Genomic DNA, 12,858 nt, shown 5'->3' with positions numbered 1-12,858 from the left:
ACAAAATTTATGGTGAGAGGATGTTGCCTCAATTCAAAGTAGAGAAGAGAAGATCTTCTACTCAATAACCATTTATAAATGTATTTATATTCATTCTTTTCAAACTTGCAAATGCACCAACAAGACTCGAACTCGGAACCTCTTAAATCCAAGTACTTTCAATCTTAATAATAGTTAATGTAAGGTTTTTTTTCGTCAAAAAAAGTTGGATTACAAAAAATATTTAACTATAATTATATAACTATATTTATTTCATCAAGGGATGCACTTAAGTTTAACCAAATGACCGAGGAGGGTGACATATGCGTTTTTTTCCCTTTAAATTTTTTACATGCATATCTGTGGGTGGGTGCATATATGCTTTTGACCAAAGAAAATATTGATAACATTTTTAAATATATTATTATATTTAATAAAGCAAGAGTAACCGTAGAAATGCTTTGAACATGTCATTCCTTTAAAAAAACAATTTAGACCGGAGAAAATTATTTATTAAGGAACTAAAAACTTTTCATTTGAGATGATAAGACAAAAAATATTGAGCTAGTTACTCATGAACATGTCATATCTTTTGAAACTATTTTTTTACAAATGACTTACGTGGGAAACTTGTTTTCTTGTATTAAGTTTTTATACTGAGTCTAACTCATTATAAGTCAAAATTTATTATTAGTGATGCCACTTCTTATATTAATATATTTTCGTTTCTTTATCTATCTTAAATGTGAGTCTTTTTCTTAGACTCGTTAAACAATGTTTTTAAGGTCTATGTCAACAAAAAAAAAAATCTCCACAAAAAACCAGCAATGTCATTAAGACACTTACTCTCTTCAGAAGGAAATATAAACACAAGTGATAGTTGAAAGGTCAATTTACGTGGTTAAAAATTTAATCCAGACACATCAACTACTTCTGCTATTTTTGTTTATATTTCATTTTGGATAGAGTAAAAATTGTTTATGTTAGATTAAAAAAACAAGAAACTTGAGTAATTTCAACTTTCAAGATATTTTTTCAAATCAAATACACCAACTAATGTTTACACTCTCTGGTCACAAATATAAGCAAAAATCAATATTTTAGATTCATTCAATAAATGATGTATGTTGTCTACATCATTTATTGAATGAATCTAAAATATTGATTTTTGCTTATATTTGTGACCGAAGGGTGTATATTAAAATTCCACACATTGTTATCTGTACTATTTGGTGGTATGAAATTTACTTCATTCACGAGGTTACACAGCAATCTAAAACCTGACTGCACTACTACTAATATAATGAAGTCAATGACCAAGTTTCCCATGTGAATAGCAACCCCTTATACCTACATCCAATTAATCAACTCCCTAGTTTTCCTACACACTCCACCCTTATATTCCTTTTTTCCCCTGGCGGAACCTACAAACAAAACACAAAAAATAAGGTCCTAAGTTTCAAAAGAAACAGAGAAATGAGACTTTTAATCTCTTCTTGGAGCTTCATCCTATATACCCTACTAGTCTTTTTGGTAAGATTTTCATATACTACTTTTTTATTTATAAGAGAAAAATTATGTGCAAAATTTTTCTGCTTGATTAATTTTTCTCTTTTATGATTGGTTTTGCAGATTGTACAAGAGAGTTGTGCTAGAAAGATAACTATAATTAAGGATGTAGCCTATGATTTGCAACAGCTTACAACAGAGGGTCTAGTAAATAATATCATGGAAGTTGAAAACTCTGATCATGTAGAAATGAATAAAAAAGATGAACACAAAAAGATCATTGCAAAGGATGTGCATGATCATCACAATCAAATAGACCCTGAATTGAACGTGTTTTTCGTTCCAAAGGATTTACAAGTTGGAAAAATAATGCCAATTTATTTTTCCAAGAAAGATTCATCAACAGCTCCAAAATTTCTACCAAAAGAAGAAGCTAACAAAATTCCTTTCACACCAAAAAAACTACCTTTCCTTCTAGATTTCTTCTCCATCTCAAAAAACTCTCCACAAGCCAAAGCCATGAAATACACACTTGAACAATGCAATTTTGAACCTATGGAAGGAGAGACAAAATTCTGTGCTACATCCTTAGAGTCTTTGTTTGACTTTGCAAATTACATGTTTGGACCCAACTCAAAATTCAAAGTTTTGACCACAACCCATGTCACAAAATCCTCTATCCCTTTACAGAACTACACAATTTCAAAAGTGAATGAGATTTCAGTTCCAAATGCAATAGGGTGTCACCCTATGCCTTACCCTTTTGCAGTTTTCTATTGTCACAGCCAAAAGGGTGATACTAGTTTGTATGAAATTGTAGTAGAAGGTGAAAATGGAGGAATTGTTCAAGCTGCAGCAATTTGTCACATGGATACTTCTAAATGGGACGCAGATCATGTCGCCTTTCGTGTGCTTAATGTAAAACCTGGAAACTCTCCAGTATGTCATTTCTTCCCTCCTGATAATCTAGTTTGGGTGCCTTTGGCTGCAACACCATAACAAATTGTGGTCTTTTTTTTATGTATTATATATTTGGAAAAACTATGTCAAACTATAATATTAGCTATAGACGCAAAACAATGTAATAAAGATGTTATTTTGGTGTGATTTAGAGACTTGGTAATAATTTTTAATCATCTTGTTTGTGCATATGCTTATTTATTTAGTTATGGATGATGGTCACTTTTAAAATTAGATTTATTATAGTTACAGACACATGATGATAAGTCTCAGATCAAATCAAATAACGGAGCAGACGCATAAATCTTAGTTTTGGTTGTGAACTACATAAGAACAAGTTAGGAAAAACAAGTTGTTCATGCAATCTGTTATTCTTCAGCAACAAAAACAATTAACCAAAAAAAAAGAGAGAACAAATTCAAAAATCAATTTATATCTATATAGCAGTATAAGAAAGGAGTATGTTGTGGAAAACTCATTTTTGCCTTTTTTTTTTTTCTTTTCATTTCTGCCACGTCACCATTTTAGGGTAAAATGTGTTCAAAATTGAATTTTTACTTTGGAATGATGTCAAGTAACTAAAGTGATAATTGTTTTTTTTTTTTTTTAGCAAAAAGTGATAATTGGTTGTCACATTTTTCTTTCAGAAAATACACTACACATAACTAAATGTGCCAACTATAACAATGTGCTTTATAAGAATGACTACACTCTCCTTTCAATTAAATAATACTAAATTTAACGAAAAATTGTATTAAAAATAGTTGTAGCAACCAAAATTAGACGATCGAGTTAAATTAACAATCATATTGACCTTGCCGAAAAAAACCACTAACACTTGTATGAGTCTTAGCACAAGCAGCAAGTGCCAATTGAAATTGATGAGTGATGGGTGAATGGGTGTGATCTTGAAAATGGTTAAAATTGATATTTTTTATTATAATTTATAAGGGTATGGGTATAATTGTTGGGTTGTGACTTGTGAGGTAAATTTTCCTGTGTTTTTGAGAAAAATCAAGAGAGAAAGTGTGTGTAATATTGATGGACTGGGCTGACTAGAGCGAACACATAAAAAAAATTAAAATTAAAAATTGGGCATGGGCATGCGTGGCTATTGCCACACCCTACCTTGAACAGGCCCACTCTTGAGCGAGAAGCTGCATCAAGGTCAAGGCATGCAAAGCAACTTTCATATTTTATTATTTTACAAATTTTATTATTTTCATTTTTCTAAGGGAGGTGTGTGAGAAAACTTTGACTATGCAAGTTTTAAAATATTCATACTATATTTGTTTTCTTAACTTGTGTTTCAGGATACTAATTTACATTTTCCTATCTTTTTTGGTGTGAGAAAACACAATAACTTCGTTTTTTTTTTAAGAATGAATAACTATTATACATAGTAAATCTTTTAAGAGTTTGTTGCTTTTCTGTCCTCCTTGATAACTCGTATTCACTCAAATTTGGGAGATAATTTCCGAATAGCCCTTATACATGGACCAGCTTAGGAGGCATACACACTTTGACATCCACACACAATTGTGACATGTGGCAAAAACATTGAAAGGATATAAGAGGAGGTGATGATGTGATGTGAAATTACTAAAATATCTCTGCCACATGGGGGTGTACATGAGAGGTACATAAAAAAGGGTGTCTATCTATCTTTTTCCTTCCCGAAAGATAGTATTTTTATGTTTTTAGGGTCTTTGCCTCTCATGTTACAATCCTTACTTGAAATAGGATCATTCTTCACTCTTTCGCTACAAAGATTCAAAATGCTCATCACATTGTGGTTTCTGCTGCTTCTTTTTTCTTTCCTTTCTATGTGTATTGAGGTCGTTCAAGAGTTATCTCTTGAACCCAATTTCATATATAGCCATGATAACTTAACAATATAAATTGTCGGATATATCATTATGTATATGTCAATGCCAATCCATTTCATTTATAGAAATCATAAATATTCAAATTCATATTATCATAGCGACTGAACAAATTAAATTGATGCGAGGGTTTGGCTCCATCACAAGTTGCCATCTTTACTAGTTAGCAGGAGCTTTACGCCAATTTCTTAAATATTGGTGAAAAAAGGGAGCATGGAAATAGTGGGAGAGCAGACGGGAAAAATAAGGGAAAAGAGGCCTGGAGAATGGAGATAAATCAACAATACCCAAAAAAAAAAAATTTTTGCAATGTTACTTGTAAGGAAAAACATGAAAGAAGCCTCCACTTGATTCCGATGCCACAGGAAAGCGAATAACACAAGCCGATTATTTGGTTTGAATGATCTCAAACATACGCATTATATATTAGGGGTGTTCAAAACCGAATGAACCTCATAAAATAACCGCAAACCGAACCAACCTAAACCAATAGTGCAAAAAACTGCATTAGGTTTAGATGTAATCGGATCATTTTTTTTTTACTCAACCGCATGGTTTGGTTTGGTATGGTTTGCGGTTTTCATTTTACCAACCGAACCAAACCAAGCCAAACCGCAACATAAGAAAAATGTTAATTAAAAATATGTCACCTAAACCAATACTCATAAACTCAATGGAAACTTTTATAAAATGTCATATTTCTTGTCTTTTTTTTTAAAGGAATGTTTTTTCTCTTATTAAGTTCATTCTTTGCTTTTTATTTCAAAAACGTATTTATGTGCTACTTGATCTATTAGATAATGATAAAATCTTAATCTTTTGCATTTCTTACAAAATAGGATTATTTTTTATCCATGTTTTTAACTTGGTCTATGTTGTTGGAAACATTGTAAAATGAAAATTAAATTGTAATGTTTGATGATATTTAAAACATTGCTGAAATAACTTGGTCTATGTTGTTGGAAACATTGTAAAATGAAAATTAAATTGTAATGTTTGATGAAATTTAAAACATTGCTGAAAATATGTTTTGTTTCAGCTTTTTAACTTGATTTTAATGTTGGAAACAAAAAATTACATCATCTCGAAAAAACTGCACTAACCGATCCAACATAAACCACATTGGTTTGGTTCGAATTTTATTTTTAAAGTCAACCAAACCAAACCAACCACGTGTTTTTTTATCTTGCGGTTCAGATGAGTTTTACCCTCATAACCGAACTAAACCGCACCGCGAACACCCCTACATTATATATTTACTAACGAAAAGACGAGCACGTTAGTTTTTTTTACGCTAACACGAGTAAATTATGAACGGTGTTTTATATATAAACCCAACAAATCTTGTTGATCTTTTTCAAAGACACTAATAATTATATAACAAATATAACATAAATTCTTATATTTTTTTTAATAACTCCGACCATATAACATTATTACAGAAAAATTTGTTTAAGTATATAATTGAAATAATAAAAAAAACCAGTCCAAATTACTCTATTTTCACTATATATATATATATATATATATGTATATATATATATATATATATGTATGTATATATATATATATATATATATATATATATATATATATATATATATAGTATAGATTATACTCCAAAGTCCAAGCTATGCCTAATTAAAAGTAGCCTTTAGTTAGTTGTTTCATTTTCTCATCACTTGCGGACAGAATTTGAAACTTATACATGTAACTTTAATTTAATTTTTTTTTTACCGTAATAAAGATAAGTCATTTCTTGTACCAAAAAATAAAAAGATAAGTCATTTCAATAAAAAAAATAGCAATGACTACAAATAGTAGTAAAAATGTGGGGACTAGCTTTACAAGTTGGTCTAATAGCATGAGTTGTTAAAAATCTCCAATAAGGGTTTTTTTTTTTCTTCTTCCTATTGTAGAAGGATATATTACAAGGGAACTTCTATGGTGCAGTCAGGAAATTGACTTTTTTGAAAAAGTTATTTTGTTTAGCCAATAGTATAATTGTGAATGTCATGTCAGCTATTGTCCTGCTGGTAGACCACTCTAAGACTAAACTTTATGCACAATATACACAAACACAATGGATTAAGGATAAGGGTATTATTGAATTGGTTACTACTCAATATGAACTAGTTTTTGCCTATGAAGCATGGACTCCGACATGGACACCTGACACGACACTGACACGGACACGTCGACACCGCTAATGTAAAAAATGTAGGACACCGACACAACTACATATATGTTAATTTATTTAAAGTTTGTCTAAAATGAAAATTAAAATACATACATAACATATAACTTGAGCAATTTATTTAATTAGAAAAAGTTCTACAAGATATCATAGTATTTGACCTTTATTTATTCATCTACAATCAAAAAAGCTAAAAATGATATAATCAATTGTAATGTATATACGGTGTGTGGAAGCAAGAGACAAAAAATTGTTTTAGATATTTGTCTGCGTTGTCCGACACGGCTCGTATGAGTTATATATAGGTGTCGGACACCGATTGTAGGAGTGTCGAAGTAAAGAAAAAAACAATTATTTAAGACACCGGTTCGACATGTGTCGTACGAGTGTCATAGGAGTGTCAGACACCGACACGTGTCGGACACCGCGGCACGCGTAGTCCTAGAGGTGTCCGTGCTTCATAGGTTTCTGCAGCTGACATGCATTTTTTATTGAAATTTTCATGGTTCTTTTACTCAACTTTGTCTCCTGCATCTTCCTTGATTCAGCTTTTATGTACAAGCCCTTTTTGTTAAGTTGTTTATTAATCCTCAAAGTTTCTATACAGTTTCTATATTCTGTCATGTGAATGAAGCATTGTCAGCAGTCTCAAGTAGACCTGAAGATAGATTTCCATTTAGCCATAGTGGAGGCAATGAACTTTCATTTTCTATATAAATGACAAATCATGATGTAGTAAATTTGAAACTTAGATGTGTGTGGTTATTGAAAATAAAATGAACATCTCTAAGGAGAAATGATGATATTGACTTGTAAAGTAATATGGCTTCGATAATGTTATTTGTAACCACATGCATCCATCCTAATTGTAGGCGAGTTCAAACAGTTGTGAGGGAGGCTTCAGATTTCTTGAGAATGCCAAGGACTTACCAACCAACAGTAAGTACATAAACCAAACAAAAATTTTGTTGGTCATAGAGTTAACTTCATCAGAAAAGTCATTTTCACGACTTCACCATAGAATTTTCCATATTACAAAGCATGTTTAATTGAAATTAAGTGGGAGAAAATGTTTATACACGCATATTTTCTTTCCTTAAAAAAAGTTACCATTATTGATAGAAAAAATATAAATTATTGTTATTCAGATAAAAGTTACAAAAAAAAAAAGTTACAGGCATATTCGCTTGATATTAAGAAATTGCACATAAAATCTACAGTATGACATTAAAGAGATAATGTTCCTACAATTGATCGTAAGAATTCCAAAAACTCGAATTCATCATCTTTACGTTCCTGAAAACTATAAGCTCAAATATCCTCTTCCCAGCAAACCAATTGAATAACTCCACACCTCCCTCACAAACTTGCAACGTGGGAGGACTCCATTCAATTTATGCTAGACGAAAATTGTCATTTTCATCCTTAAGACACCCGTGATTTCAAAAAAAGATGAACATCGAAGGTTACTAATATTTCAAACTTTCTGACATATATATTGCTATGTTGTGTTGCATAGATATGCTAGACACTTCAGTCTGCCACTGTCTCTATTAAAACAGTCTTTGCGTGTTGTAATTTTCTTTAACTTAATGTAACAACCGTTACTTTTCCGATAACTACAACAAAATGATCCACATATGATATGTCAGCTTATCTACTTAGCATGCAAACCCTACACGGTATACTAGTGTTTCTCGTGATACTGTTTTGTCCAGAAGTTTCGGTGAGTTTTGGCTATGTTGTGATTCTGTTATGGACTAACAAGAGCCCAATGAAGACTAGAGGTTATGGTCCATAACAGATTCCCGTGAGGTGGTAGCTGAAGATGCATTGCATGCTATAACTTACAATCCCGTGAGGTGGTAGCTGAAGATGCATTGCATGCTATAACTTATAATAAGGAAGATGATATATAATGTATTCTGGTATTGCCTCCTCTGCACAAAATATTGAAACGTTGCCTTCATGGGTCGTGTTGAGGATCATGTGTACTTGTGCCTCAGTCCTAAGCAACAAATATTTTCAAACTATCTAGGATGTGGACCCCCACATTGGTCTTCTTTGATAATCACTACTCAGTACTAACTAACATCCATAGCATATGGTTTCAGCCGTCCGGTCGGTGTTACCAAATACTTCATCCGGTCACATTTATAAGCAAAAAATGACATTTGAGGTACATTGAATAATTAATGTATTCGGTCACATTTATGGGTTAGATACATTAATTATTGAATGTACCTAAAAAGTTGTTTTTTACTTATAAACGTGACCGGATGGAGTACTTATCTAGTATTCATATTTTGTACTATCAAGAAAAGAACAAAACATCTATTTGTTTAAATTAATATAATACATCAAGAACAACATAAATTCAACCTTGTTAAAATTGAAAAAGATGAATATCTGAACAAACCAATCATATCTAAATTCATAATTTAAAATGGCAAAGGGTCTTGTTAACGAGTGTCGGGGCACTCTTTAAACATGCTAAATTAGGAAGTTATTCTTTAAAAAAGTCAAACAGTTCAATTTCCAATGTATTAAATACACAAGTTTTCATAAAAAGTTACTATTCTAGGCTCTTAAAGAGTGCCCCGGGGGCACTCGTTAACATTTCCCATTTAGATAATATGAGAGAGAGAGAGAGAGAGAGAGAGAGAGAGAGAGAGAGAGAGATGGATGGATGATTTCCCGAATCCAAAGGTGACTCAAATTAGCAAGAAAAAAGGGACAAGTTAGAGAAAAGGTGAAGTTTCTCTCTTAAAACTAGGGTTGGCGAAAACATTTAGTATTAAGTTGAGGAAATTAATTATCCTTTATTTCCAATCTTTGAATAGTCTCCAAGACGTAATACAAGCTTAAATTTCCGTCTACTTCCTCCATAATGAAATATAAATAAAAATGATAGTTAAAAAGTCGGTGTATGTGCATATTGGGCTTGAAAGAGGCCATTTTCTGGCTTGGTGAATTGGGACTTTCGAATGTGCATATTGAGTTAGATTGTAAGCTAGTGACGGATGAAATAGTGGATAGAACCAACAACCAGGCTGAATTTGGCAACATCATGTCAACTTTTACTTAAATAATAGTTAATAAGGATAATTTAGTGAAATAACAATTATCTTTGTTTTAATTTTTATATTTCTTAATGTGTGTAAAAATCTTAAACGATATTCGTTCTAAAACGGAGGAAGTACTACAATTTTTACCGTTCATCAAATTAATCATCGAAACATAAAAACCTTAGCACAATACAAGTTCATTCTTTATCACATCCATCCTATGAAGCGCATACACATCTAGAATTAGGTGTGTCGGAGTACATGACACGCGTCGGTGTCCGGCATTCGTATGACACTTGTTTAACACATGTCGAAAACTCATAAAACAATTCAAAAAATATGTATTTACTTTATTTCGACACTTCTTTGATTGATGTCGGACACATGTACAACAAATGTCGGACAATTCAAACAAGTGTTCTAAAAAAATTTGTTTTTTTCTTTTGTTTATAGACTCCTTAGACATCTCAAACACATATACAAAGGTTAAAAATATATCATAACATTGTCAATCAATGAGGGTAGAACACATATACAAGTGTTTAATCCTAGTAATTTGATGAATGGTTTTTACCATTCATCAAATTAACCATTGAAACATAAAAACCTTGGCACAATACAAGTCCATTCTTTATCACATCCATCCTATGAAGAACATACACATTTAGAATTAGGTATGTCGGAGTATCTAACATGCGCCGGTGTCCGACACTTGTTTAACTCATGCCGAAAACTCATAAATATGTATTTTCATTATTTCGACACTTCTTTGATCGATGTCGAACACATGTACAACAAATGTCGGACAACTCAGACAAGTGTTCTAAAAATGTTTGTTTTTTTCTTTTGTTTATAGACTCCTTAGACATATCTCAGACACATATACAAGTCATCGTGAGTTTAGTTCAGTTGGTAGGGACAATGCATAATATATGCAAGGTCTGAAGTTCAAACTCCGGCCACCACCAAAAAAACACATATACAAGTGTTAAAAATATGAGCAATGCTATACATCAAGAAAGATTTTATCAAGAAATTGTCCCGAAATTAATGTTAGCCAATAAAATCTCAGCCTGGCCGGAAATCATGGGGTGGTGGGTGTTATGTATTTTTTTTTAATGAAATGTTAATAAATAAGACTGAAATCTAAGGGTGATTATTCTGCCATGTCATTCTTGAATCCATCAAGAAAATCCATTCTTGATATCTAGCATTTTCCTAAAAATATACCATAACATTCCTTAAAAAAAATATACCATACCATTGTCAATCAACGAGGGTAAAAGACATTAAATTTAATTAAAGTTAAAAAAAAAAATTCTTTTATGATAGTTTTATGATAGTAAATGAATAAGTAAAGGGTCAAATACTTTTAAATATTGTTTTAGATTTTTTTTAAAGAAAAATTAATAGCTCAATTTAGATGGACAAGGGTGTGTGCGCGCACGCCCTTGAATACTTGATTTTTATGTTTATATTATTAATGGTTGCATTAAATTCGACATCTCTTTTCAACTGTGATTGGCTTCCTTATGGATACTATGCTTGCCCTTGCCCTAAAATACTTGATTTTTCTATGTACTATATGTATTATCGATGGTTTGTATTAAATTCTACATCTCTTTCCAACTAGTAATTTGCTTCCCTATGGATACACGTGTAACAATGCATGCAAATTCCTCATGTATATATGCCATAAATGGTTGCACTTCATCCCTAAAAACTCATTTTTCTTGTGTATATTATCAATTGTTGCTACCGAATCTATAATGTTTGATAAAATTAACACTTAAATTAGCTTATAAATATAAAATAGCACAAAAAATATATGTTTAAGTTTTTTTGATTAAGATAATCCTAGTAAAATTCAGGAAAAAAAATTGATAAGAGATAAGCTACTTACAATAACGAAAATGATGTATAAGGTATTCTGGTATAGTGGTATTGCCTCAACTGCACAAAATACAGAAACGTTGCCTTCATAGGTTGTTGAGGATCATGTGTACGTACTTGTGCCTCAGTCTTAGACAACAAATATTTTCAAACTATCTAGGATGTGGACCCCCACATGGCCTTCTTTGATAAATCACCACTCAGTACTAACTAATACATAGCATATGGTTTCAGCCGTCCAGTCGGTGTTACCAAATACTTATCTAGTATTCATATTTTGTACTATCAAGAAGAAAAAAAATCCATTTATTTAAATTGACATTATACATCAAGAAGAACAGCGTAAATTCAACCTTGTTAAAATTGAAAAAGATAAATTGTGAACAAAGTTACCGTATCTAAGTTTATATTTAAAACGGCAAAATATTTACAAATGTGACAATTAAAGGGATTGGAATATCAATGATTCTAGATCTATAACATTGACACTTAAGTCATTAACTCTAATGGATAAAAGTTTACTAGTCAATCTAAACCCAAACAAACACTACAACATACGAGAAAATCAAACAATAACGGAATAAGATGACGAACAAAGCAACGTCTCACCGAAGCAAATAAATCATGAAAAATTACATAAAGGAAAATTAGATCTAGATGGAAACCACTAATTTAGATAATATGAGAGAAAAAACCATGCAGTTGGATGATTCCCCGAATCCAAAGTGACTCAAATTATAGCAAGAAAGAAGGGACTATTTAGAGAATAAGTGAAGTTTCTCTCTTAAAACTAAGGTTGGCTAAAACATTTTTAGTATTCAGTTGAGAAAGTTGATTATCCTTTATTTCCAATCTTTGAATAGTCTCCAAGACCTAGGGGTGGCAAAAATATTCATGCCCGCAGGTACGCGTGGGTAAAATCCGTCACGGGCATGGAGCGGGTAGCTAAACGGGTATCCACGGGTATAATAAACGGGTATTTGACTACCCACTATTATAAGGACACAGACACGGATTGGATTGTATCCATATTCACTGGTACCTATACCTGATATTAATTTAAGTAAATTACTAATATATCTTTATATATCATATCTTATTACTTAAATTGGTACCTTATTGAAGAAAATTTTACCGCCCACCTAAAAATCCTCAATAATAACCTATGGGTATCCATTGACATCCCTACTAAGACCTGATCCAAACTCTAATTTACGTGTACTACATCCGGAATAAAATATAAGTAAAAATAATAGTTGAAAAGTCAATGTATACAGTTAAAAATTTAATCCATATACATCAACTTTTCACCAACCTTTTTTTGTTAATATTTCGTTCGAGAGGAATTATTTTGTAAATCACTCCC

The 12,858-nt window shown here is 31.6% G+C and overlaps 1 protein-coding gene across 2 annotated transcripts; it reads left to right on the top strand.

Annotated features, from left to right (window-relative positions):
- The first annotated feature begins 1,232 nt into the window (after positions 1–1,232).
- LOC146943140 (BURP domain-containing protein BNM2A-like) lies at positions 1,233–2,624 on the top strand. 2 transcript variants are annotated; one of them, XM_085757253.1, is made up of 3 exons: positions 1,233–1,418; positions 1,451–1,512; positions 1,612–2,624. In XM_085757253.1, exons 2-3 carry the CDS (start codon positions 1,456–1,458, stop codon positions 2,485–2,487), a joined length of 933 nt encoding a protein of 310 aa, XP_085613379.1. In that variant the 5' UTR covers positions 1,233–1,418; positions 1,451–1,455; the 3' UTR covers positions 2,488–2,624. The 2 variants fall into 2 exon arrangements, with proteins under 2 accessions (XP_085613379.1, XP_085613378.1); XM_085757252.1 differs by having other exon boundaries at positions 1,406–1,512.
- The last annotated feature ends 10,234 nt before the right edge of the window (positions 2,625–12,858 follow it).

The sequence above is a fragment of the Medicago sativa genome, chromosome 3, assembly GCF_051527215.1.
Source record: "Medicago sativa cultivar Bolivia chromosome 3, Bolivia_mono, whole genome shotgun sequence".
Classification (NCBI taxonomy): domain Eukaryota; kingdom Viridiplantae; phylum Streptophyta; class Magnoliopsida; order Fabales; family Fabaceae; genus Medicago; species Medicago sativa.
The sequence above is the reverse complement of the archived record's forward strand: the minus strand, read 5'-3'. Positions and strand labels throughout refer to the sequence as shown.

Excerpts from the sequence above, each read along its gene's own strand:
- LOC146943140 (XM_085757253.1), top strand. The coding sequence starts at position 1,456 with ATGAGACTTTTAATCTCTTCTTGGAGCTTCATCCTATATACCCTACTA. Across the intron at positions 1,513-1,611 it reads ATACCCTACTAGTCTTTTTG|ATTGTACAAGAGAGTTGTGC; the intron begins GTAAGATTTTCA and ends TTGGTTTTGCAG.